The sequence below is a fragment of the Gopherus evgoodei genome, chromosome 3 (assembly GCF_007399415.2).
Source record: "Gopherus evgoodei ecotype Sinaloan lineage chromosome 3, rGopEvg1_v1.p, whole genome shotgun sequence".
NCBI lineage: Eukaryota > Metazoa > Chordata > Testudines > Testudinidae > Gopherus > Gopherus evgoodei.
Window position 1 is genome coordinate 177,276,052 of NC_044324.1, and position 27,645 is coordinate 177,303,696.

General features: G+C 38.8%; 1 protein-coding gene across 1 annotated transcript in view; it reads left to right on the plus strand.

Annotated features, from left to right (window-relative positions):
• USH2A (usherin) overlaps positions 1–27,645 on the plus strand; it is a 596,134-nt gene that overhangs the window by 204,441 nt on the left and 364,048 nt on the right. Inside the window, 5 exon segments of the mRNA XM_030557510.1 lie at positions 6,835–6,965; positions 13,742–13,868; positions 14,313–14,414; positions 19,484–19,672; positions 20,222–20,352. Of these exon segments, the coding sequence (XP_030413370.1) occupies positions 6,835–6,965; positions 13,742–13,868; positions 14,313–14,414; positions 19,484–19,672; positions 20,222–20,352 (680 nt within the window).

The following is a 27,645-nucleotide window of genomic DNA, read 5'->3' on the forward strand; positions in this document are numbered from 1 at the left end:
ACATAGCTATGCTAGTCAGTGCCTTGGAAAGTGGAGCGAAAGCTTCAGCTAGTACCTCTCTTTTTGTTCCACAGTACAAACGAGACATGGTTGGGCCCTAAATTTGTCCCGTCCTAAAAGAAGGAATATGTGGCCAGTGGCCAAAATAATATATGGTCAATGGACCAAGTTCTTTTTCAGATCAAATCCGTGTTCTAGGTCCAGTCAAATGTGGATGTTTTGAGTATTAGCTATCCCTTTGCCTCCCTTAACTTTGAATTTTCTTGTCTGAATACTTTATTATTTTGTTTTTGTTTTTTCTTCACAGAAAAGTGTGTAAACTTGCTTTATAGCTTGTAATGAGTGGGTTCAATTATGTTCAGTAGTTAGGCTATTTTTAAAATTCTTGTTGGTTTTAACCCAAGGAGTAACAGCACCTTTGCAACCACTAATGTCTGTCACATAAACAGACCTACAGAATAAGCAGAGTAAATCTTTAGTTGTAATTCAAAATCCAATTGACTTAAATTACATTCAGATCAAATTATATCCCATGGCTGGTCATGTTTTCAATCCAGGGTGCAACAGCTTTGTGCTATGAGCCTGAACTGAAATTTATTTGTGTGATAAATGAAATATTAGAGTAATTATAGTGTTGCTATTGGGTAAGCTGACTGTAATTGAATATATACAGTGTACATATTGTCGCTAACAGGACATTTTAGATATGTGTCAGCTGTGAAAGCAGGGGGAGAGTCTATTTCTTTTAGAGGTTGCCTTTGCAAATTTTCCCTAAAAGAATGGCCATACGTGTAATTTAGTCTCATAGACGTTAAGGTCAGAAGGGACCATTGTGATCATCTAGACTGACCTGCATACTGCAGGCCACAGAACCTCACCCTTCCATTCCTGTAATAGACCTCTAACTGCTGGCTGAGTTACTGACATCCTCAAATCATGGTTTAAAGACTTCAAGTTACAGAGAATACACCATTCACACTAGTTTAAACCTACAAGTGAGCATGCTCAGGGGACGGTGAAAAAAACCCAGGATCTCTGTCAATCTGACCTTCCTGATCCCAAATATGGCAATCAGCATGTGGGCAAGACCCAGCAGGCAGATACCTCTGAAAGAATTCTCCGTAGTAACTCAGAGACCTCCCATTCTAGTGTCCCATCTCCGGCTGTTGGAGATTTTTGCTAATGGCAGTAGCTGATGGGCCACGTGCCACTGTAGGCAAGCCCATCATACCCTCCCCTCCATAAACTTATCAAGCTCAGTCTTGAAGCCTGTTTGGTTTTTTGCCCCCACTGCTTCCCTTGGAAGGCTGTTCCAGAAAGTCGCTTCACTTTTTCTAATATTTTGTTCCAGCAAAAATAATAAAGAGTGAACTCCATGCCTTTACAGAGGGCTAGCATGAGATCTTGTCACCACTTACCTCACAATAACGCCTTTATACCTATGTATTACAAACACTTATTCAGAGCAAGTATACCACCACAGGCAGAATTTACAAGAGACTGTGGCTCAGGAGGCAAAATCCTTCTCTGAATTCTCTAATGGGCAGGGGAAATGTGCAGGCATGGCCATGCACACTGTGAGTTTCTTCATAGGGAAATGAGCTATTGTCCCTATCTTTTCCCTCTTTTATGGGTAGATGTGTACCCTTGATTGCAGGAATTGAGATTCTAACTGGCCCCTATTTGGGACATGCCAAAAAAGGGGGGAGGGGCTGTCTGGCATTTGGCAATTTTTAATGTTCTCCTGCTTTAATAAGAGTGTATTTGTAATATTAGGAGATGGCTGTGACCCCTTTACGTAGGTTATCGAACACTTTCCATTATAATAGGAGCAAACCAAAAAAACCAAAAACTCTTTCAACCTTTTTGGAGAAACTCTAACACTTTCATTGTTTGCAACTGACCTTTGAAATTAGGTAAGCCTTTGAACTGGAGAAATGCCTCTTCTTTGTCCTTTGAAAGTTTTCAACAGTTTATAATTAAGTAGAACTTTAAAAAATTGCCATTCTCATTATAACAGGGCAGCCTGCCCCTTTAAGAGCATGAGGCCTGGGGCCAGTCAGTCCTGTTTAGTTAGGAGACCAGACAGGCTGTTTTGATGTGAGGCAAGAGGCTGACCTTGAGCTAGGAACTGGGTGAAGGCTACAGCCAGCCAGAGGCCCTTGGTAGGAGGCTAGATCTGACCCAAACAGAGCTACAGAGCTATATCTCACGATATAACTGCCAGCTCCCAATCTCCAACCAACCCCAATTGCTTTTGGTTATGCATACTCTTCCAGAGTTCCCGTTTGGGGTCACTCTGATTTATAGTTTAATTCTTTGGAGACTTGTAGCAGGTAAAGTGAAAAAAAAGGTTTTACATAGGAACATATTAAATACATACTTTTTACGCTTAGAAAGCACAGGAGAGCTACAGATCTATGCAAACAATAAACACCTGAACACAATCCTCCCCTCAGAGCCACAGAGTCCTCACCTCTCCTGAGCATTATGAGGGTTGGTCCATGTCCTTAGCAGAAGGCGAGGTCCCTCCTGCCCCCATTCCTCCAGCTGTGTCTCGTGTGTCTCACAATGGAGTGGCTACCTTGCTTAGAGAGACTGTATCATAACAAAAAAAAAACCAAAAGAAAAGTCTGTGATACCTTTGCTCTTATGCTGGATAATTTCTATGCTTCAACCCCTTCCTGCTACCCCCTCCCCGGTTGGTTGCTGGTCTAAGAGTTATTAAAGTCAGTGGCTCTGCCCTTAGCAACCGTATTGCTCCATCGGGGTACGACTGACTGTTCAAGGTTGATGTCCCCTTCGTGGCTGTGTTTCAGACATAGTCTGTTTTCATTACAAAGTGGATAGTCTAATCCACAATTTACACTCAAATGATACTTCACAGAACAAAAAGGGAATTTCATAATTTCACAAACATATTCCCCAAATTATCACAAATAATACACACACCCACACACACACACCCACTCACCCACACACACTAGTTGGTAACCTTGGAATTCACAGGCCAGTAGAGTGCCCCCTCTCCACTACATGTTTCCTTTATTTGGTCTTACTTTTTTCTCCTTTTCTCTCTTTCCCAGAAGTAGACTTGTGACAATTCCTGGTGACCCTGGTAATCATAAGTATGAAGCTGAGCTTTCCCCTCTCCTGCAGGACCTCTTCCTGCACTTCTGATTGCATGTTTTCCATCTTTGTATTTGTAGGCATCCTGTCAGTGTATCATTTCGGGCAGCAGCTAGGTTGGCTATTTATAAACCCAGAAAGCAGAACCTTTCCCAGAAAGAGGAATGGTCTCTTGAAATGTGTGTCTATTTATTTAGTTCTTAGAACATGCAACAGGATGTAATTACACCAAGCCATATCTACTAGCTGAAGTCTTTTGTGGACCATCCTGATGCCATCAAATAGCATCTTATGTCTCTTGATCTGAGGGATTTACTGATCACTGGTGATTCTGTTAAACTCGGTTGATTCTGTACTCAAGGGAAGAAGTGACATTACAATAAAAGGTGTTATGTATATATATATAAACAAAGTTCATTTTAGAGGAGAAAGGGGAACAGCATCCTCCAGAAAGGTAGAAAGGCTTAAATATTTCAAGCAGAAATACCTTTATAACTTAATTCAGCTAAAATAGCACTTGTGTGGGTAATACTTCATATTTGTCTGGTGTTAGTTATGTAGAGTTAGTTATGTTAGTTATGTACAGTTGATTTTAATAGGTATTTTAATAGCATGATTGATTTTCATTATCTAAAGTGAATGTCTTCATATCTGAGTGCATTGTGTTATACTGCATGAGAACTTGTACTGTGATTAAAATATGTGAGTCAAAGGATACTACTTATGGGTAGAGGTAATTAACTGGCATTATGAATATGATATGAATATGCATTAGAGTTATGATTCCTTAATTTTTTGTAATAGATTCTGTCTACAAGAAAAGCTTCCATTACTTATTATTTTCTGCCTGGCATAAGAAGGGGAAAATGAATGTGAAGAGGTTGAATTGTTTGATACAGCTGGATAGAACACAATAAATTACCCTGTTCTGTATTAAGTACTTTACGGGGATCACAAGGACATGAGTATTGATGTATTTGAACTGAGCAGCAGTGGAAAATCATGAAAATGCTACTGCAAATCAGTTCTTGATCTGGAAAATAATGATAGCATGCAATAGAAGGATGATATAACCCAGCTTTTCACCAATTTCTTCCAGCTTCTCCCCTCAAACTTTTTCATCCAGCAGTTATAAGCATGGCAGTGACATAATCACATGCAGTTGTCCAATTTGAGCACTGGTACTTACTGAATAAATGAGTTTTGAAAGGAGGTTCTGATGCTAAATTTGTTGGGTTTCTTTTTTCTGGAAAGAAAATGAAAAAGGCAGAATTCCAGCTGGCAAATCCACGATTTAGGTAGCATGATAGCAGACATAGCAGCAGAGCAAAAGGAGCAATCAGAAGTAGCAATTTTTGCAAGTCAGAGAAAAATATAAATGTAACTAAATTAGGATATTAGTATAGGTGATTTGCCACTTGGGTGAATAAGGATTCAACACAGAGCATGGGTTTAAAGTCTCAGGCTGCAACTTTACTGACATGCCACAAAGATGTAAGCTGGACCCCAGGCCTGTTAGGCAATGCGAAGGGACTGGAGTGGGATGGCTTTCCACCAACGCCAAGGAACAAGACCTGGCCTCCCCAAATCACCCATGGGATCTAGCCAGCTTGTTAAAATTCTTGACCAATATAGAGAGTATCTCAATCTTCACTAAATGTCCACAAGCAACATTACAGACACCAGATTCCCCTTGAATCCTGCATCCAGGTTTACCCCAGGATCTAGACTGACTCTCCTAACTTTCCTCACACTGGACACTGGCCAAAAGCGGGGACAATCAAACTAATCCCTCACTGAGCATTCATGGATACTGTGGGGAAAGTCAAAAGATCCTCAGTGCTGATTTTGCTTTAAGGGAAATTCCTTCCCAAACCTCCAAAAGGCAATCACACTGGGTCCAGCAGCTCACTGGAACCGGTTCTGCCACCCCCAGGGACCCTAGTAGACAATGGAGAGTAGACAGGTACTGTCTGAGGAACACAAAGATAGCATCCCTGGGTGCAGACAGAGGTAAGCTGGGAAGAAGGAGCAAGTCTGACTATGAAGGTCTGTCCATGGCACTGACCGCGCTTCCCTTCCATCCTCTCTGGCTTTATGTGTTCCTGCAGGAGAGGGAGGGAACACCTGTGTCTGGTAGGAAGAGTTACAGCTCCTTTTCCCCTTCCCCAGGTAGCTCAGCACTCTAATAGAACTCTGGTTAGAGGGTCATGTTTAAGACTGTTGTCTTGTGAAAACTGGAGTGTCTTGGCTGTGCCACCTACAGTCTGACTCCTTCCTTATGAGCCCAAAGTTGCTGCCCTGTACAAGTTTAATTTACTGTTGTACATTTATTCTCAAAACACTGAATCAAGAAACTGAGGATATAGAAAATGACATTAATGGTAAGAAATACATATTGCATCAGTTAAAGTTATACTAATAATTCTCTTGTGTATTGAAATTTGAGACTTTATCCCATATTTTGTTGCAGAAATTGAGAGGATTATGAGATGGCTGTCACTAATGCTACATGTTCATTTCCCCATGCAAAATACTGGTAGAGTTACAGGTTCCCAGGGCCATGTTTTTAAAATAGACCCAATCTTGCATCTGGATGTCTGAAATTTTATACCAATATTTATAACATGCAGTCTTACATAGCTACAAACTTAATTTGCTAGTGCATATTAAGTAGTTAGCATATGCAAAACCAATTTTGGGAATATGCAAAATATTGGTTGCCTAAAAAACTTAGTCACACATAGTTACATGCTCCTAAAACTGGTACATGCATTTTTGTTTAATGCTGTTTTTGATAATATTGCCTTAAATATTAATGGGTAAGATTTTTAGGCCATCTTTCTACGAACACATTCCAATATATATCAAGTCACTGAGGTAGCTTTTTGGCTTGGTATTTCATTCTGGAGTAAAATTAAAGAAAGAAAAGTAGTTTTATTCTTGTGCACCTTTATTGTGATACTTTAATTGCTTAATCCTAATTGCCGAAGTCCTAATTTCAGAAGCTAGAAAGAAAAACAATTAGGTGACAATCTGGGATGTTCATACACTGGGAAAAAATAGTTTCTTGGTACTTATATTATCCCTCAAAGTATTTCCAATATTAGTTGAAACTTTTTAAAAAAAGAAAAAAGCAACCATTCTGTTTTTCCAGACTTTTCATTATTATTTTTGCAATCTATACGTCTTTCAGGAACTGTACAGACATTAGTATTCACAGCAACCGTGTGATGTAAATAAGTAAGTAGTAGTATTCCCATTTTGCAGATCCAAATATTAAGGCAAAAGATAAAGGCCAAACACTGAATAAGTGGTAATACTGGAGTTAGAGCTGAATTATTCCAGGTTCTCAGTCCTGTCTTCAGCTACTGGCACAGGCTGCAACTATTTCAATTATGTTTCCTTTAGAAAGAGGTTCCTTAACTGTGCTGGACCAGATTCTGCCACCCTCACTCTGAATGAATAATGCCTTATTGCACAAATAGTCGCTTTGATTTCAGTTTGGCTGCTCATGGAATATGGTGCTGCTCAGCTTGAATGAAGGTAGCAGTATCTAGCATAGTAACTAAACGGGGTTTAATTATCAAATTTCCATAGTGACATTTTGATATTCCATTTTTTTGTTAAGGGGAGTAGCTTTTAATTTCTAAGTTGTCTTTATCTGATAGAATTCATAACTCTCCGCCTGCTTTTTCTAACCAGGTATTAAAGTGAGCTTTAAAACCAGGGAACCTGATGGTCTGATTCTTTTCTCTGTGTCACCTGGGAATCAAGAGGAATACATTGCACTTCAGTTACAGAGTGGACGTCCTTACTTTCTTTTTGATCCACAGGTACGGTAAGGAGAAAGATCAAATAAAATATAGCTTTATTACAGATCCCCAAGGCATATTGTATGCTTAATGGTATAAGAGGATGGGGGTGCTTGCTTTTTCCATTTTTTTCATATTGATCCAGGTTAGTGAGTTCTTCAATACACTAGATAATTGGTGATCTTTAGAAAAGAAGCATTGAATCCCCCAGGGTTTTGTAATACTTAGTTATGTTTGCAAGTGTTAACATTTATTAATTAGAGTTGCATTACATTTTTTAAAAAAAGTATTGTACTTACCATTACCACTGAATTAACAATCATTAGTACCACCTTAAAATTCATTTTTAAATACTAAGACACCAGTTATGGATACGTCTCTTTTTGATTATTAAATGAAGATAGCATACTTTTCCAGAAAATATTTTTAGCATCTCATTTGATTGTGCACCCATTGAAGTCCAGGAGAGTTTTCCCATTAATTTTAGTGGAAACACAATCCTTCAAATTGGTGCCAAAAATATGCATATATACATCCTTTTAAATACTGTTATTGATACTGTTATTTTCTAAAATAGGTATAATTTAAAAATACAACCCTGTGGCCGTAGCATCATACAGACAAATCCATTCTGATTGATTTAAAAGTTATGCAGTGTGTGAATTAGGTGTCTGCATTAGCTCACTTTTTAAAAGAACCTAGAATGAAATCCTGCCCCTTTGAAGAAAACAGAAAATTTTTCATTGGCTTCAGTGGGGCCAGGGTTGCCTCTGTGATCTGATCCAAATCCCACTGAAGTCAATGGAAAGCCTCCCATTAGCTTCATTAGGCTTTGAATGAGGATCATAGTGCTGTGACTTTCTTATATATTTTGATTATAACAGTGGCCAAGGTCTTAATCAGAACTGGGGACTCTTTGTGGTGGGTACTGTACACTTTCAGATGGATGATATGGGTGATATAGATAAATGGAGAGCCCCTACTCTAGTGATTTAGTCTAAAATACTTCAACAGGGAAGACACACACACAGACACACACATTTTTTTGGCTATTGGGAGCTGTTAACAATTAAGGCCTGACAAATGGTTCAAGAAATTAATTCAGATATGGTCCCTACAAAGCGTTTGATTTTCCAAATCTGAAATGGTCTTGTTTTATATAAGAATATTTAAGTATGATCACAGTATCATTCTGCTACTCTGGTAAAAATGTGTTATGGAAGCATTTAGTAGAATGTATTTTGAATCCAGAGAATAGTTTCCTCCAAAATTAAGCGCAGGTTGGCACATGCAGTTGTGTGGTCCCAGCTTGAACTGGGTACAAATAAATGGTTTCTGATGTAGAAAACTATTAATGCTTTAGATTGTTGCCAAACATAAATATGAAGAACCACTTATTCAAACACCTGATCTTTAGAATGCAGCATCGTTTGTAACAATTTTAACGCTAACTAAATACACTTTGATGAGACAGCATTTAATAAAATGCTCATTAATTTCATCATTAGCAAGGGTATGCTAAGAAGTAAGCCAGTTTCTTATGTCACGCCCAATTAGCATCCCATGCTAGTAATCCCATTAGTATTGTTGAATTCACTAATGGAAAAACTAATGGGCATGCTACCAGGGCACATTAATTGGGCATGACACCAGTTCTGGTTTTAATTATTAAACTACGATAATGAAATGTGTGTTTGTAAAATTTTAAAAAGTTGAAATAAGGTAGAAGACAATAAAAATAGTATATGAAAAAATGCCTGGGTGCATGTAAGTGTATGTGAGTTTGTGGTGTTATTGTGGGACAGTGAACTGATATATAAACCATGCCTGAATACCTAGCAGATACCTTTTAAGAAAGGCACATGCATCTACGTGGAAAACATACTGCGTATGCTCATGGGAAATTACTCCCGTTTTATAATCTTAAATACATCATACATATTCTCATGCATGGTGTGCTCAGTGACAGCATCCAATTAAAAACATACTGGTCAGCAACACTCAGATAAGGTTTGAATGGAACAGAGCTTTGTTCTCTTAGGCTAATGCAGCTTTAAAGCTTGCGGTAGTAGTGTTCAACAGAATCATATTAGTATTTATTGCATCAGTACACTACATTTTTCATCAGTATAATAATAAGATCACTGAAAGGGAGAGAAGTTAAGAACAAAGGTGTCAACAAAAATTACAACGCTATCTTTTTCATTTACTGCTGGACAGTGGCAAATCAGCTACTACTTTCAGAGATGCCAGTAACTATTGCAAAAAACTAAGAGAATTTATTTGCAAGTTTGGAAAATAGTTTTCTGAAATTTGTCATCAGAGTAACAATTTGCAAGTCAATTTTACTTTATTAATATCTACTGTCTAAGAAAACTAGCATTTTTGCAGTTAAATAATTGCCTGGGAAGTTTTACTTATTGTACAGATGAGTATCCATAAGTCTCAGCTGCTTCTTGTTCAGAGAGACTGATTTCACCTCGTTGTAATGAAATTACAATATAAGGCGACAACCTTCAAACACTTGTGCTTAACTTTACTATTGCAAGTAGTACTACTATTTCTGGTACTGTATAGGATTTTGCAGGATTTGACCTAATTGTAGCCAGCTTTAAATCAGATTGTAGAAACCACTGTACAATTATATTTGCAATCTTAGGCTAAATTAGAATATAATTTAACATGATGTCAGCTCCATCTCTAGAAGAGGTATAAAGTTTATAATAATCTTTCACATCTCTACCTGTCATTTAGTTTATCCCATTGAATAGGGTTGCTCCAAATATTAACAAGGTATTGATGGGGAGAGGGAGAAAAAAATACAAGAATGCTATTCTTTAAAAAGTATCAGAGTATCAACATGCGTCTGACGAAGTGGGTATTCACCCACGAAAACTTATGCTCCAATACATCTGTTAGACTTTAAGGTGCTACAGGACTCATTGTTAATTCTTTAAAAAGTTTTTCTATAGCTGGCATATTAGCATTTTGTAGGCAGATAGAAAATGCATACGATGTTAGACCATTGCTCTGTCTGTTGGCAGCAAGATGCCAGGACAGTGGCAATGCCTCAAATACATATTTCAGAGAGTCTCTTTCCTCATTTTTATCTTGATTAGTGATGGCATTTTATTTATTTTTTAAGAGCATGGAAATATCCTTTTTGGAATGCTTGAACACACATTGTGGTCTAGTTGTTAGAACAGGGGGACTGGGAGTCAGGACTTCTGGATTCTGTTCTTGGATTTGCCACTGTCTTGCATTTGCCTCTCCAACTTTCTGTGCCTTTGGGAAAGTTATTAATATTACACCTCTACCCCGATATAACATGACCCCATATAACACAAATTTGAATATAATGTGGTAAATCAATGCTCCAGGGGGGCGGGACTGCGTGCTCCAGCCGATCAAGGCGAGTTTGATATGAGTGGTTTCACCTATAACATGGTAAGATTTTTTGGCTCCCGAGGACAGCATTATATCAGGATAGAAGTGTATTATATGTATTCTGATAGCACCCAAAATGTAGTAGACATTGACCACACATACAATAAGATACAATCTTGCCCAAAGAGCTTACAACCTAAGAAGACAAGCAATATATGAAGAGTGGAGGAAACAGATACAATCAAAATGTTCACAGTTTTTGGATCTACATTAATGAAAGTGGAAGATGTAGGGCTAAGTATATTTCAGTGGTTAAAATCTCAACAAATAAAAGTGTGATTTAAAAAAAATCAACTATGACCAATTATCCTCATCCTAGCCATTATTAATTGGCTTATTTCTTATTTCTTCATCTCAGTTTTTCCCATTTATAAAATGGGGGTAATTATTTTTAGCTCACAGTGGGGTTGTGAATCTTTAATTCAATAGTTAAGGCACTTTGAGATCTCTAGGCAAAAAGTTCCATAGAGAGACAATATTATTAATCGTTGCTTCAGGTGTTTGTACAAAAGATAACATATTAGCATAATGCTTCTTTTTCTTTAGCATAAGGGGTGCATAAGAATTGTGATAATAAATTAGAGAGCACAGTATTTCATTGTCAAGCATTCACGATATTTCATTGTCAAGCTTGCTTCATAGCAAACATTTATTTTTTGCTTTTCCCCCTAATCACCTGAGATCTATTAACAAGAAGCTTATCTCCTGTGTTTGAGATTTTCGGTGGAAACTAGCATTAAAACAAGAGTCTACTCTTTGCCATTAAGGTCAGCATCTCTCTAATGTAAATTGGAATCACCAGTGAGAGCTACTTCACCTGCTAATTAGAATGTGACTTCTTGATTTTAAAAATAAAAGCTAATGATTTGTTCAAATGTTCCATTCTCCAAGAGTGTTACATTAAGCTGGCTTCTTTCAGTGTTATAGGCAGTGCATTGCCCAAGTACAGCGTTTTGCTTTTAAGAACAAAAGGTGAAATCCTGGTCCCAATGATGTCATTGGCAAAGCTCCCACTGACTTCACTGATGTGATTTCACTCAAGTATTTTAAAGTTTTCCTGGAACAGTAACAATGAAGGTTCAATATATAGTTCTGCAGCCTTAAAATTCGGTCTGTTCTGTAGGGGTATCCTGCCCTGAAGGATGAATTCCATTGAATAATACTGGATTCCTTGAAAAAAGGCACTTTATCTCTGCAAGTCAGGTGTAATTTAATGCTCTGGGATTGTATTTATTAAGGATTACTGGGAGATTTAAACACCAATCAGGCATCAATCCCTAGGAATTGCCCTATGACACAGTCACTTTTCCTACAGTATTATGAAAGAAACATCTGTTTAAAAAATGAATAATTCATTTTGATGTGATGTCTGCATCCGTTATTTTCCTTTTACCCGGCGTCTTTAGAAAAGTTTTGTACTAGATGTTAGCCATTGAGATCTCCAAGTGTATCTTACTTTTCTTATCATTTACAATTTTGTATGTCCAAAATAATTTCAATATAACTTGGAAAGAGTTATGATTAGATTAGCATTTGTTTTGCATGCATCGCTTACATATGAATGGCATCTTAAAACCACTCCTCTCTGATTTTTTTTCTGCTGATTTTTTTATATGATTTTTTCATTTCTCCAAAAAAACTGGACTGACTGTCCTTCAGATTGAAGTCTTCTCTTTATCCAGAATGGGGTGAACAATGGCAGTGCAAGCTTCCCAATACTGCCCTATAAGTATTCCTATACCTTCACTTAGAGAGACTACCTAGAGACAGAAACTGCCAAACAATCCCAATTAGTGTTAAATGTGATGATGGCTTCTGTACACCAGACTCTCATTTCACACACTGCAGGCTGCCTAACAGTCATCCAATAACTGTCTGTTGAAATATTACAGAATTTCAATTTAACCCTTACCCACCCCACTGAAATCAGTGGAGCTGCAGGGGGGTGAGTCAGAAAAGAATTTAGGCTCTAACTCATAGTAGCAACTAAACTGGATCTAGTCCTACACACAAACTTTTGAGTAGGCTAATTGACCAAGGATTGGGATTGCAAAGAGATGAGTAAAGCTTGCTCAGTGTTAACCATTATTCACTATTTTAGCATAAATTTAATAGAAGAGATATATTTTGCAAATCTTTCTATACTGCAGGATGCTTTTCTACATATCTGAGTTTAAGGCTACAACACACTTAAATGCTTCTATTTCACCTGCATATATAATTTAGGTACTGTGACAGACTGTATCTCAGGGGAACACCCTGCACCCCCATGTTCTTCCTTCTAGTATGATTGTGTGGTATCCAAGGCAAAGTTTGTCATGTCGGGTGTCTTCTGAAGGCTCATGATGCACTGAGCCTGGTTATTATAGTAATGTTATTGGTTATAATTTCATGTATATAGTTATGAGGTTGAAAATGTGTCCTCATGGCTTAAACCAAGCCCAGGCAAAACTCTCCAGGAGCGAGGGGCAGTTCACACCTCATCAGTGCATGCATGTGACAAACTCAGCCCAGACTCCCAGGAACAAAGGACACTGGCCTAGACAGTAGCAAAGGATCTGTTGGACTCTCGAATGAGTTACCCCCCTTCCCTTGGTCATTCAGGAACTACGATGAAGTAATGCTCACCTGACCCTGAAGGCAGGGCCAAAGCCAAGAGGGAAGAAAGAATATGATAAAAGGGAGAGACGTTTGCCATGCTCTTCCTCTCTCTTCCACCTCCATCTACAGACATCACCACCAAGCAACTTAAATGCTGATCAAAGTGGAGTGCGTGGCTGAAAGGCAACCAGTCAGCCTGTAGTGAGAAACGTCTAAGTTTGTAAAGATATTGAAAGTGTTAAGATCAGCTTAGAATGTGTTTTTCTTTTATTTCATTTGACCAAATTCCACTTGTTGTGCTTTGACTTATAATCACTTAAAATATATCTTTTGTAGTTAATAAATTTTGTTTTTTTATTCTACCAGAAGCAATGAGTTTGGTTTGAAGTGTGTCAGAGACTCCCCTTGGGATAATAAGCCTGGTGCATATCAATTTCTTTGTTAAATTGACAAACTCATATAAGCTTGCAGCATCCAGCGGGCATAACTGGATACTGCAAGGTGGATGTTCCTAGGGTTGTGTTTGGGACCGGAGATATTGGCTAGTGTCATTCGGTTGCACAATCCAAGCAGCTTACATGCTAGAGGCTGTGTGTGAACAGCTCGGGAGTAGGGGTTCTCACAGCAGAGCAGGATAAGGCTGACTCCCAGAGTCAAGGACTGGTATGAGCTAACGGATCACTGGTCCAGATAACACCAGGGGAACATCACAGGTACCTTCTATTAATATTTTAAATATTTCTTTAAAGGGATCTGCCGTGGCAGTTACTCCAATAAATGATGGTGGAAGACAATACAATGATAATGTTTGGCACCATGTAATTGCTACAAGAATTCAGGCTTTGGGAAATATCACTGTGGATAGTCAGTACACAGGTAATTAACCCACTTCATTGCATTATATCATTATCATCAGGGTATTACTCACTTGCTTTCACTTTCACTACTTACCCTCTTCCGTGTGTCGAAAATATTTGCACAAATTTTCATGACAAAATTGGTCACAGTACATTGTACAGTTCTTGCCATCCAAAATAAAGTATTTCTGCAATAGCTATGGTCTGTAAATCATTGGCAATTTTAATACTAGACTCGAGGATTTTTGTCTCTTTTTATACTTCTTGATGATATGCTGCTATTATGTTGTTCTATTGTAAAATGCCTTTGTAAAGCATCCTGGGGCTTGAGTAAAAGGGCACAATATAAGCATGCATAATACTATATCTGAATCCTGGATCTAATATGTGATACAGCATCACTATTAAATTAAAGATTTGTTGAAAACTTTGTATAGAAAAATAACACCCTTTCTTTTTTTAGGTTCGTCCTCAGCTACAAGTGGCAGTACCATTATTGGAGAAAACACAGGTGTTTTTGTTGGAGGACTTCCAAAGGATTATACTTTCCTAAGAAAGGACATGAGTGAGTATAGTTGTGTTATTCATGTGATGTATCTGAAATCCATTACAGTGGGGTTGACTTACCTACCTTTGCAACACTGAGGGCTGCATTGATAATTTGCCAGGAACCTGAGGGCATCACTTAAATTACATAATTATTTAGATAATTGTTTAATCAAAAATACATTCACACAAATTTTCTTGTATTTGCATCTTCAATGATAGAAATTGCTTTTTGTCTGAGTTCACTAGCAATATAAGCAACATTACTTCACGCATATGTTGACTTATATAGGATACGTACATATAAGTTAGTAACATAGCCATAAAGCATGTGAGCACATTTCATATTTTATATAGCATAAGGATTCCAAAGTACTTTTCAAAGCTATAAATATATATTGTGTTGATGCAAAAACAATATTAATAAAAATGGTTATCATAATTTTGTCATTACAAACTTCTTTGTGCCTTTACTGAATATTAATATATTGTTACAAGTGTGCTACAGCAAGGATGCTTAGAAATAGGACAATACACATGTTTAGCTAATTACGTTAAAAACTGTTAAAGCTAACAGATGAAATTTCAGATGTTTTCTACTTCTGTGTCCCATGGACAAGCAAATATCAAGCAGACTTACCACATAAACATTTTTAATAAAAAACCTAATTGTGACAGGAATGCACGGTTGTGTTAACAGAGCAATAAATCTAGAGGTAAAGTGGGGCTATACCATCCCCCTTCCCCTTTTCTTTTTAAAGGAAAACCTGAGTTTAAAGCCACACAAAAATCATCTGGGAGCATAGTGTAGTAAAATCTCATTCCGTGGGCAAGTTAGTGACAGAAAGGTAAGAGAAGTGTCATTTGATTCAGAAAAATCTACGGAATCATAATTTCAGTGGCGTTGCTCTTTGTGGTGTGGCAAGGGGGGGCCTTACTGCCTCTGGTTCCCAGCTCCAGGTCCTTCAGATGGTGTAAATGTCATCAGAAAAGGGTCAAGTTGGGTATAATTGAAAAGCTCTTTCTAAGAACTCCAAAAAAACAGCATGTTTGGACTTTTGGAAAACCTAATTTTCTTTTCCGTCAAACTCTATTAAAATTGAAAATATCTCAGAAAATGGACTGAATAAGAAGAAAAAAATTAACATTAGTTTTAACTCTGTTTTGATCTTTCTGGCCACAAGAACAAAGGCAATTAAAGAAATGTTGCATAGTCATTAAACAAAGTGCATATTCAGGAGCTGAAAGTGTCACCTAAGCCATGAACCAAGGCATGGAGCCCATGAAAGAGGGACAGCAACCAACTTGAATCTAAAAAAGCATGGAAGAGGTTTGTTTTCTTACAATTCCAGGAAAAGAAGGGTAAATAAGACAGAAGTGAGCACCCCACACTCACCCCCTGATACTCTGCTTAGGCAGCAAGCACTGTGTAACTCATTCTGTCCATCCCTACAAGCAAACTGCCACAGACAGATAAGAAAAACAGAGAAGACACCAACCTAAGGAAACCTCTCCAAAACTTTGTCCAGCTGAAACAGTAGAGGAATGTAGAATGCAGCTACCCAAACTCAAATGTAATGAATAGTTATATTTAACCAGGACACCGGACATAACATCCTACTTGTGCAAAATTGCCATGGGTTTTTTAATGTCTACAAGTAAATGAGGCCTGGTCTACACTATGGGGTTAGGTCGAATTTAGCCACGTTAGGTCAATTTAAAAATGAATGCGTCTACACAACCAACCCCATTCTGTTGACCTAACGTGGCTAAATTAGTAGCACTAAAATCGACTTTGCTAGGTCAGATTTGGAGTAGTGCAGATGCAAATCGATAGTATTGGCCTCCGAGAGCTATCCCTGAGTGCTCCATTGTGATCACTCTGGACAGCACTTTGAACTCTGATGCACTAGCCAGGTACACAGGAAAAGCCCGGGAACTTTTGAATTTCATTTCCTGTTTGGTCAGCGTGGCAAACTCAGCAGCACAGGTGACCATGCAGTCCCCCTAGAATAGTAGAACGTAGAATATTTCTACGCTCCCCCTATCATCTCCGTCTCTGAGGTTATCGCAGATTAGAAGGTGAAAAAACGCACTTACGATTACATGTTTTCTGAGCTAATGCAGTCCTCCTGCACTGATAGGGCACAGCTTAATGCATGGAGGCATTCAGTGGCAGAGGCCAGGAAATAATGAAGTGAGCATGAAGAGCAGAGGCAGCACGTGATGCTGAGGCTAATGGGGGAGCAAACGGACATGATGAAGCATCTGTTGGAGCTGCAGCAAAGCCAACAAGAGCACAGATCCCCGCTGCATCCACTGTATAACTGCCTACCCTCCTCCCCATATTCCATAGCCTCCTCACCCAGATGTCCAAGAACGCGGGGGCATGGGGGGGGACCCGGCCACCCCACTGCAGAGGATGGCCCAAGCAACAGAAGGCTGTCATTCAAACAATTTGCTTATTGTAATCACAGTAAAAATCAATATGGCCTTGTCCTTCCCTGCTCCCACACTCTACCCGGGCTACCCTGTCTGTTATCTTTTTTTTTATTTTTATTTTTTAATTAATAAAGAATGCATGGTTTCAAAACAACAGTTACTTTATTTCACAGGAAGGAGGGTGGTTGGCTTACAGGGAATTAAAATCAACAAAGGGGGCAGGTTTGCATCAAGGAGAAACACACACAACTGTCAGACTGTAGCCTGGGCAGTCTTGAAACTGGTTTTCAAAGCCTCTCTGATGCGCAGCGCGCCTTGCTGTGCTCTTCTAATCGCCTCGATGTCTGGCGCGAAACTATAGTCTGCCGTTGCTTTCACAGAGGGAAGGACTACTGATGACATGTACCCCAAACCACCCATGACAATGTTTTTGCCCCATCAGGCACTGGGAGCTTAACCCAGAATGCACTTAGTGTGGACATATGCAATCAACTGTATAAATAACAATTTCTAAAAATCAACTTCTATAAAATTGATCTAATTTCATAGTGTAGACATACCCTGAGACTTTTTCACATCTCATCCAAAATAAAGTAAGTCTAGCAGTAGGGTGACTCCTAACACAATGTTCAGTAATTAGTCCAGTACTGGAGCATAGGAAACAATGCTAGACTACAATGTTTTCACCAGCTTTAATTGTTATCTATCTATCTAGATAATTTAGGTACTTGTATGGACCTCATTATTATAGTATCTGAGTTCCTCACAGTTTTGCTGTATTTATCCTTCAAGGCTGCTGTGTAGGGGGTTCGGAAATACTGACACCCATTTTACTGGTGGAGAACTGAGAAACTAAAAGACTTTTGGATCACACAGGAAGTCTCTGATGGATCAGGTTACTGAAGCCAGATCTCCGGGGTCCCAGTCTTGTGCAACTGGACCATTCTATTTCTCTTAATTGCTTATGTACTTGAATTTTTATTGCCTTACTTCATACAGCTGCCTACAAAGCACATTATACTGTGAGCAGTGGAACACAATGAAGAGGCTAAATGGGTTACTTATGATCTGTTTCAATAAGGACCTATGCAGTCCGCAGTTTGGACCTCTATGTAATATTTTGCACTTTCCTCACATAGCTGTGTCCACGTGCAAGGAAAGTGCAGATTACACACACTGCAATTTTACCACCGTTTAAAATCCTCCTTACTCTTAGAGTCTAAGAAGTGACTATGTAAAAATGGTATTCTGGGATTTCATATTTGTTGTGTCTCAGTGACTCCATATCATGTTTGCTCAGTTTACAAGTAAAAAGATGTTTTTTCCTAATTGATAGCACTGGGATCTGAAAGTCAAACAGTGTTTTTGAGTTTATAGCACCATCAGTAGTAAAGACTTAGAACTTAGCTGACAACTTGCTTTCATGATGTGCTGCCTGAATTAGACTCCAGCTCACTCTCTTGTCATTGTGTTAACTCTGCAGGGTTTACATGAATCAAAAGTAGCACAAACTTACTTTTGTCATTAAACATCCAGTTATAACACAGAAAGGCAAATTCTGTCCCTTCCTGAGAAGCTGCAGAGGGCTCTTTGGAAGTGCAGCCAATGTAGTTATGTTACTTAATATGAGGTTGGATATCAGGGAGCACTCATCCACATTATGGAGTCTTGTTCCATACGTGTGTCCAGCAATGCAGCACACAGGGAATGGGGGGGGGGAAGGATCCATGAGTGTATGTAGGTATTACATAAACAAAAACAACAAAAAACTCAGCAAATGCATGGAATTAATAAACCAAAAAGCTCCCATTTCCTGTGTCTTTATTTCAATTCACCAAAAACAGAAAAACATGCATAGTCTTTAAGAAATTGGTTCAGACAATCATCCCAGGTGTCTGCCTCAGAACCCAATGTAACTCAAAAGGACTATGCGAACAAACTAACCAGAGTGGGTTTACATATATATATATTTTTCAGGAGAGGGCCATCAGTAAAACCTGCCTTATTACAGATCCCTCTCCAGTTAGGAAAAATGGATGTGTACAATCTCTTTTCTCCCAACATTTCTTTCCCCAGCCAGGGCTACCAAGAAACCCTGTTCCCCTGTATTTCTTAGAGATATTGGATAGGAACTACCCTGTCCCTTGTACAGAGTGGAAAGGGGAGTTTGAGCCCATACTGCTCAGGAAACTGATTTTTGGGGTCCAAAGCCAGATTCAGAAACTGCGGCTTCTATGCGACCACATATTTCGGTCCACTGTTGCATCCCCTTCCTCATGGTATTTTTAAGAAGTAAAACCTGAAATGGAGGAGTGCTAATTTAGAAGGATTCCCTTAGAATCCTCATGGGGCATGTACATGCTGCTGTATCCATATGGGCTAGTTTCACTGTTGATCTGAAGGAGCCTCCGTTAAGCAGTTCAGCAAGTTCAGAATCCTCTCAGGCCCAAGAGTGGTGGCTGCTCCCCTAATGGCTGGCCAGGCACTAGAGTCTGGATTTGACCCAGGGACGCGATCCATAAGGAGATAGATATTTATATACATATATACCTCTCCATCTGTGTGTGAAGTATGATATGTATGCATATTTGTCTTTATTTTAATATCAGGTGGTTAATTTCCTAAATAATATTTTCACTTTTGCAGGGACTAAGACAATAATCCAGAAAGGTTTTGTGGGATGTCTCAGTGATGTATTTTTGAAAAAAACACACAATCCCTATGAAAATTGGGAACCTTTAGAATGGCAGGATGCTGAAGAGGAAAACAATGTCTATCACAGTTGGGAAGGGTGTCCCACTGTCCTTATGGAAGGAGCACATTTTCTTGGCAAAGGTAAAATAGTATATTATATAGTGGACCAATCAATTCTCAAATTGAATAAATTATCGCACCTGTATTTCAATTGTCTTTTTTTAAAACACACACTTACCCAGGGTTATTTTCAGCTGGGCTAAGGCTTAGCTTCTGTGCTACAAGAGCAATTCATGCCCACAGAATGAATTACAGTCAGCAAGAGGTGCAGCTGCTTGAAATGCACACACATTTACTACAATGAAATATTTTGCAGGTGCTGATTGTGCCTACGAAAGGAGAGGGCCCACCTACGGAATATTAACACAAAATACCGTGATGCATCAATGGAACACCATGATGCAAAAATTACAATGAAGTATTAGGTTGTTGCACTGTTTCTCCTTCCTGGGTTTTTGCTTCATTTGATGATGAAGTGGCTTTACGAGGCTGAATGACACTGTTCTAGAACATCAACGCAGCGTCGTCTGTTAGAATTCTATAAATGACTGTGCAATGCTGCATCTTTCCTTACTTTTGATTTTTGCTTTGATTTATTTCTTTAAAAACCTTGTTATTTTGTCTTTCAAGGGTTCCTGGAACTCCATTCAGATATTTTTCATGGTGGACTCGACTTTGAGATCTCCTTTAAGTTTAGAACAGACCAACTGAATGGATTACTTCTGTTTGTTTACAACAAAGAAGGGCCAGATTACCTCTCAGTAGGTTCAGAAATGAATTATTACAATTTTTTTTCAGATACCTTGTATGAGATTTTCTTGTTACTGTCTCTCCCTAAAATCACTACCATTTGTTGTTTATTTTTTCAATGTAATCTTATATTTATATGTTCACCAAATACCAATCTGTACATTTTAAAATGTATAACAAAACAGTTGAAAAGAAAAAATATATAATTCATATATATATTTTAAATAAGAAAAAAATCAGTATCTTACATACACTGCAACATCTTCTACTGGATTGTAAGCAACTAGAATTCTTTAGAGAAGGAAAAGACCTATATTAAGTCCATTCCCTTGACAGTGTGGGATTATTCTCTTTTGTATATTTACAGGACAAGGGCTTTATCCAGCTCAGTTTAACTATCTCAAGTTACAAGAGTTCCATCATTTCCTAAGGAAACTGTTCAACACCCTAATAGGTCATCATAATCAGGAATTTTTTTCTTATTAGCAATAATTTTCCATTTTTAATAGCAATATAAGAATTGCCACATTGGATCAGACTAATGGACCATTTTAGTCCATTATCCTGTCTCCAACAGTGTCCTATACCACATGCTTCAGAGGAAGGTGCGGGGAAAAAACCTGTAGAGGGCAACTATGGAATTATCTGCCTATAGGGAAGTTTTCGTTTTCGTCCAATAGGTAGAAGCTGGTTTATGCAGTGAAGCATCACTTCTTTTTCAAAACTTTGTTCGAGATTTTTTTTAGTCCAGTCCTTTAGTCTTGTTAAGCTCTTCAGTTCTACAGGTAAATTGTGTATTGTGAGATACACCATTTCCTTTTATTATTTTTAAATGTAGTGCCTTTCAGTTTCATGAAATTTCTCCTTGTTCTTGTATTATGAACGAAAGTTAACAGAAGAGCCCAATCCAATTCCTGCACACCATCATTAATTTTATACCTATAATATGTCCCTTATTTGTTTCCTCTGTACAGTAAAACCTCCCCAATCTCTTTAATTCTCTTGATAGAGAAGTTTTTTATGTCTCTAGTACTTTACATTGCCCATCTATGAACTCCCTTTATCTCTGCTATATCCTTTTTCACATAAAGTGACCAGAACTGAACAAAGAAGCCTTTTTGCCATGCTTCCTTGTTTATTTATTATTTATATTTCTTTATCTTTGCTTTTAAATGTTAATGTCACAGTCATGGGTTTTGGTACCTTTACTTCTCCAAGGATATTGAACTTCGTTTCATTGTGGTCACTGTTACTTGGCCACTCAACTGCAGTTACTTCTTGAATCAACTCCTGTTTGTTATATGGGATTAGGTTGAGAATGATCTCTTCTTTTAGTTGTTCCAGGAAGCGGCCATTTAAGGTGACAATAAATTGCTTCACTATACCATGTCCCATTATTATATTTAACTAATTTATATATAGGAAGTTTACATCACCCATTATTATTGTTGTTTTATTAGCTTTTGTTGCCCCCTTAAGCTGTCTCAACATGGTTCATTCAGTATCCCTTTCCTTATCTGGAGGCTGGTAGTATTATAATCCTACTAGTATGTTTGTATTTTCATGACTTGGGATTTGAATCCATACAGATTCAACTATGTGGATCTTTCCACTCAGAATTATCTCACTATATTATAGTGATTCTTTCTGGGGTGTTGTGCTATTCCTCACATCTCTATGATCCAATCTACCCTCCTTGTATAGTTTTATATCCAGACGTTACAGTATCTTATTAATTTTTGTCATTCCATCATTTCAGTAATACCTGTTATGTCTCATTGCCAGACATTCTAATTCACCTTTTTTTGCTTTAAACTTCTGGCATTCATTATAATAGTTTTTATATTTTGTGATCAGGTATCTGGTTTTTATCTAACTTCTTAGTCTGACATTTGTTGATCTGTCAGTTTCCTTGTCTGACCCCAACCCATCCCTGCTCCAGTTCAGCTATAATTTCTGTTCCGTCCTTCATCCCTAGCAGATATGTTTGCCTGATCTGTGAACTCCTCTGCCCCATCAGCTTTCCCCCAGCTCATAGTTTAAACAACTCCAAAATCTTCTTAATTTTCAGTGCCAGAAGTCTGCCTAATTTCATTCTATTACTCCAATTCATTATTTATATAACAGTGCTGCCCAGAGGATGCCATCAGGATTATGGCCCCAGTGTGTCACACTGCACTAACTAGGGCTCAATCCTGCAAACACTTTTGGGTAGATAAATTTACCTACTTTGCCCATATGCTCAAGTATTTGCAGGTTTGGGGTCACACGATCCCTGCCATAAAGATGATAATCTAAGAAATTATATTGTAAAATCCTTTGGGCAGGTGCTGTCTTCGTACAACACTTAGAACAATGGGTCTTGGTCTATGCCTACCGACCTGAGACACTATGGTAACACAAATAATTGATGATAATAATATATCCGCTTGTACTAAACTAAATATTTTTTCTCCATCCTTAATGTTTACCTAGTCTATTATGTGTAGACTGTTACCATATTTTCTAGAGAGACAAGACTGGTGAGGTAATATCTTTTATTGGACCAACTTCTATTGTGAGAGACAAGCTTTCAAGCTACATGGAGCTCTTCCTCCAGTCTGGGAAAGATACTCTGGGAGTGTTACAGCTAAATACAAGATCAAACAGATAGTTCAGCATAAGTAGGTAGCACATATTCAGAGAGACCATTCAAGGTGGTGTGGCCTATTAACACCCTTGTAGTCATAGGTCAAAAGGGTTAGTGGGTTACAGATTGTTGGAATAAGCCATAAATCCAGTGTCTTTATTAAGGACATGACTTTTAGTGTCAAGTAAAGTTATGAATTTAAGCTCCCAGGCTCATCTTATGAAAATTCCTTTGAGGATGAACACTGACAGTGATCGCTTTTTGAAAAGTGCTCACCCAGGTGTGATGTGGTGTTTCTTTTATCATTTACCTGTGTGAGCTCATATGAGAGTGCAGTGATTGGTTTCACCCACATCGTTGTTATTGGGGCTTTTAGTGACCTGGATGTGGTACACCACATGTTGTGACAGGCATGTGTAGGACTCATAGATCTTGAAAGGTGTGATATGGGAGGTGTCGATCACTGTAGCGGTGGAGATATGTCTGCATATTTTGTGTGTGTTGTTTTGGGAGGGTCTGATGCCGCTTTGAATTTGAGCTTGCTTCTGATGATGAGCTTGGAGAGGTTGGGGGGGTTGTTTGAAGGCCAGAAGAGGGATTCAGGAAGAATTTATTTCAGGATTTGATCCCCATTGAATATGAGTTATAGTTGTTTGATGATACACAGTACGGGTTCCAATGTGGGGTGGCAGGTGACAACTAGGGGTGTGCAGTTTGAATTAGACAATCACTGTGGTCTTGAATGAACTACCGAGAAATGATAAAAGAGAAAAACACCATATCACCTGTGGATGAACACTTCTCAGAAAGAGGTCAGATAGGGAGCGATCAATCATTGCTCAATCTCAAAGGAAACCTGTCCAACACTCAGGGGCGGCTCTAGGCATTTTGCCACCCCAAGCATGGCAGGCAGGCTGCCTTTGGCATGCCTGTGGGAGGTCCTCCGAAGCCGCGGGACCAGCGGACCTCCCACAGGCAAGCTGCCGAAGGCAGCCTGCCGCTCTCATGGCGCCATCAGAGCACCCCCCGCAGCTTGCCGCCCCAATCATGCGTTTGGCGTGCTGGAGCCTGGAGCTGCCCCTGCCAACACTTTCAAAAGATGAGCCTGGGAGCTTAAATTCATAACTTTGCCAGTCACTAACAATCATGGACTGAATAGACACACTGGATTTATGGTTTATTGCAACAATCTACACCCATAATAACCACACCCCCATTCCTCCCTTCCCTCTGATTGGAGGGATGTTAATGGGCCATTTCACCTTGAATGGTCCCTTGAAATATGTATCATCTACTTATGCTAAACCATTTGTTCCAGCTTGTGTCTAACTGTGACACTCTAAGGCCTTGTCTACACTACTGCTTATGTCAAGGGTGTGAAAAAAAATCCCCAAGTGCCGTCACTTACATTGACTTAACACAGTGTCTGCACCGCACTATGTTGGCGGGAGACGCTCTCCACCAACAGAGCTTACGCCTCTCATTGAAGTGGATTAATTACGTCAATGGGAGAGTGTGCTCCTGTCGACGTAGCGCAGCTTCACCAGATGCGCTGAATTGACGTCACTCCATCAATCGCAGCGATGCTGATTTAGAGCAGTAATGAAGACAAGACCTGAGTTGGTTTTCTGGACCTGAAGAAGACTCAAAAGCTTCTCTTTCTCACCATCAGAATTTCGACCAGTAATATCTCTTTACTATTGTCTCTCTAATATCCTGGGACCAACATGGCTACAACAACACTGCATACATCATATTTGCTGTCAGTTGTCATTTCACTCACCGATATGTGTTTCAAACTTTTTTCTCTTTCCTCTTTAAACTTCTGTCATAAATTAGAAAACAGCAACAAAAAGCACCTTGTGTTGATTTTTAGGATATTTCTAATTTACAAATGAAACAGCAGCTAAATGGACTTAATCCCAATTTTAAATTTAATTTTGGGTATTATGCTTGCCCCTGACCATTTTTGTGCCTTTACAGCCACATTTTCTTATTTGTAAGTGTTTTTCTTTCCCCTTTTATGTGGAAGTTCCACAGAAATAAATAAAAATGATTATCTGACTATAAAGAGGAAACGACTGTACAAAAAGCACTGTCAAATCACGAAGTAAGCAAAGAGAAAAATAATTTCTCCTTCTAAAGTCACTTTCTGCTTTAATCAATTTAGGTGTTACAACTCAGTTGGTTATTATTGCACTGAAATGTGTGGTTGAATGTGTTTCCCTGCCTCCATTAGCAATTTTCATCTCACCTCATCCCCTCACCTTAAGGAGTGCTATGTGCAGAGTACATTTTCTAGTCTCTTGCAATCTGATGTTACAAACACACATAAGGATGTCAGAGGTGTTCTCTGTGTATTTAAGCTCACAGAAAAAAGATAACACTGAGTGGAAGTGAGGTTTATAGCAGGCTGCTCATAAATGATGGTGCTGTTGTTGGAAGCCTTGCTCAGAACAAACTTGCACTGGAAAATAGGTTAGAAGTCACAGCACTTTGCCAGGGTACCATTTTGGATACGATGGTATTCCTGACTTGTTCTTTCACGTGGATCACTGTGGCAGGGGCATGGTGTGCGCCCCGTTAAAATCACACATCACCTTTACTTGCATAATGGATTCTGTATTGGAGACAGACATGTCTGTAGCTGAGCAGATACATGGCATGATAACATAAAGCTCATTCCCCATCCCTGATTGCTATGGATTAATATTTAATATATTATATGCAGTCAGTTCTTTTCCTAAACAAACTGTAACAGATTAAAAACTGCATTATTCCATAAGAGGTAGTGTTGAAGTCTCATTACAAAATGGCGTATGCCATGTTCTAGTTGCTGTTGTCTCAGCTAGAAAAGTGAGTGAGCGTCAAGCATTTCTGGGTGAACTACATTATATGACACTGCACAGGACAAGGTGATACTCAGCCCCCACTCCGTTCATTCCTAATGTGGTCTCAGAATTTCATTGAAACTAGTCAGTCAACCTTCCTGTCTTCTTCTTGAAACCGTACTCTGCACTGGGAGAATGGAAACTACATACACAAGATGTATCTAGGGCTTTGCTTTATTATACTGCCAGGACCAAACTGTTCAGACTGTCACCATATCTATTTCTAGCCACAGCTGGGCGTTCTACAGGTCAGGCCATTTCATCAACAAGAATATAGAAATGACTTACACAGTGTAGTTCACTGTGTTGCCAACTAGCTGCTGAACTTCTCCCACTCAACATCAAGGCTCCCTCCACCACAGAACAAACATCCTCCACCTGCTTCAGGAATGTGCTAACATCATAAGTCTGTAAGGCGGCAATTTGGAATAACCTACTGACCTTTGTCAAGCACTATACCTGCACCTTAGCTGCTAGGTCATATGCCAAGTTCAGGAGAGGAGTACTTCAATCACTGTTTGACTGATGCAGCTGAAACGCTTCATTCCCATCCTTTTGAGGATTTACTGCTTGCTGGTCACCTACAGTAGGTTTCACACAGACTCATACTCAAAGACAAAAGAACAGTCACTTACAGTAACTGTGGTTCTATGCTGTAGTCAGTGTCAATCCCACTGTCCCTTCTTTTTGGAGTCTTCATCTACCCAGAGCTTCAGATTATGACATCATTGAGGGAATGTCATAGCCGTTCCACCCTTTATGCCCTCACATGAGAACGCAAAGAGGCACAGAGTGCATTTGCAGCCTCGATTGACACAGCTGTTCAAAAGACCCCAGATACTACACAAATGAGATGCATGCGATCCACATGGACTACAGCATCTTGAAGAACCACATTTATTGTGGGGTAGGTTAGCATTTTTTGGACACTTGGAGTAATTGTTACTAAAATGCAATCAAAATATAAATACTTTAATGTGAGATATCATTGGTATTCTCTATTTCTCAAAAATATACATTTTTTTCCAAAAGAATGTTAAAGATATATATTTTTATAGATCTATCTTTATATTTTATCTTTATATTTTAAAATCTTATGTCACTTAAATTTTGGCGTGGAAAATGAAATATATTTTCTGTGGGCTTATCCTTTGTTGTTTTTTGTTTTATTTTTGTCAAGGTTTTTTTCCCCCACTTTGAACTTTAGGGTACAACAAGTGGGGACCTGCATGAACACTTTTAAGCTTAATTACTAGCTTAAATCTGATACGCTGCCACCAGCCAGAATTTAGTGTCTGGCACACTTTCTGTTCCCCCAAAACCTTCCCTGGGGAACCCAGACCCAAACCCCTTGGATCTTAAAACAAGGAGAAATTAACCATCCCCCTCCTTTTCCCCCCAGACTTTCCCCTCCCTGGGTTGCCTTGAGAGGCTTCACACCGATCCAAATTCCTTGGATCTTAAAACAAGGAGGAATTAACCATCCGCCCTCCTTTCCCCCCACCAATCCCTGGTGAGTTCAGACTCAATCCCTTGGATTTTAAAACAAGGAAAAATCAGTCAGGTTCTTAAAAAAATAAAATAAAAATTAAAATAAAATTATCATAAACAGATAGTTAAGGGTTAATGTCTCTTTTACCTGTAAAGGGTTAAGAAGCTCAGTGAACCTGGCTGACACCTGACGAGAGGACTAATAGGGGGACAATATACTTTCAAATCTTGGTGGAGGGAAGGCTTTGTTTGTGCTTTTTGTTTTGTTCATTGTTCTCTCTTGGGGCTAAGAG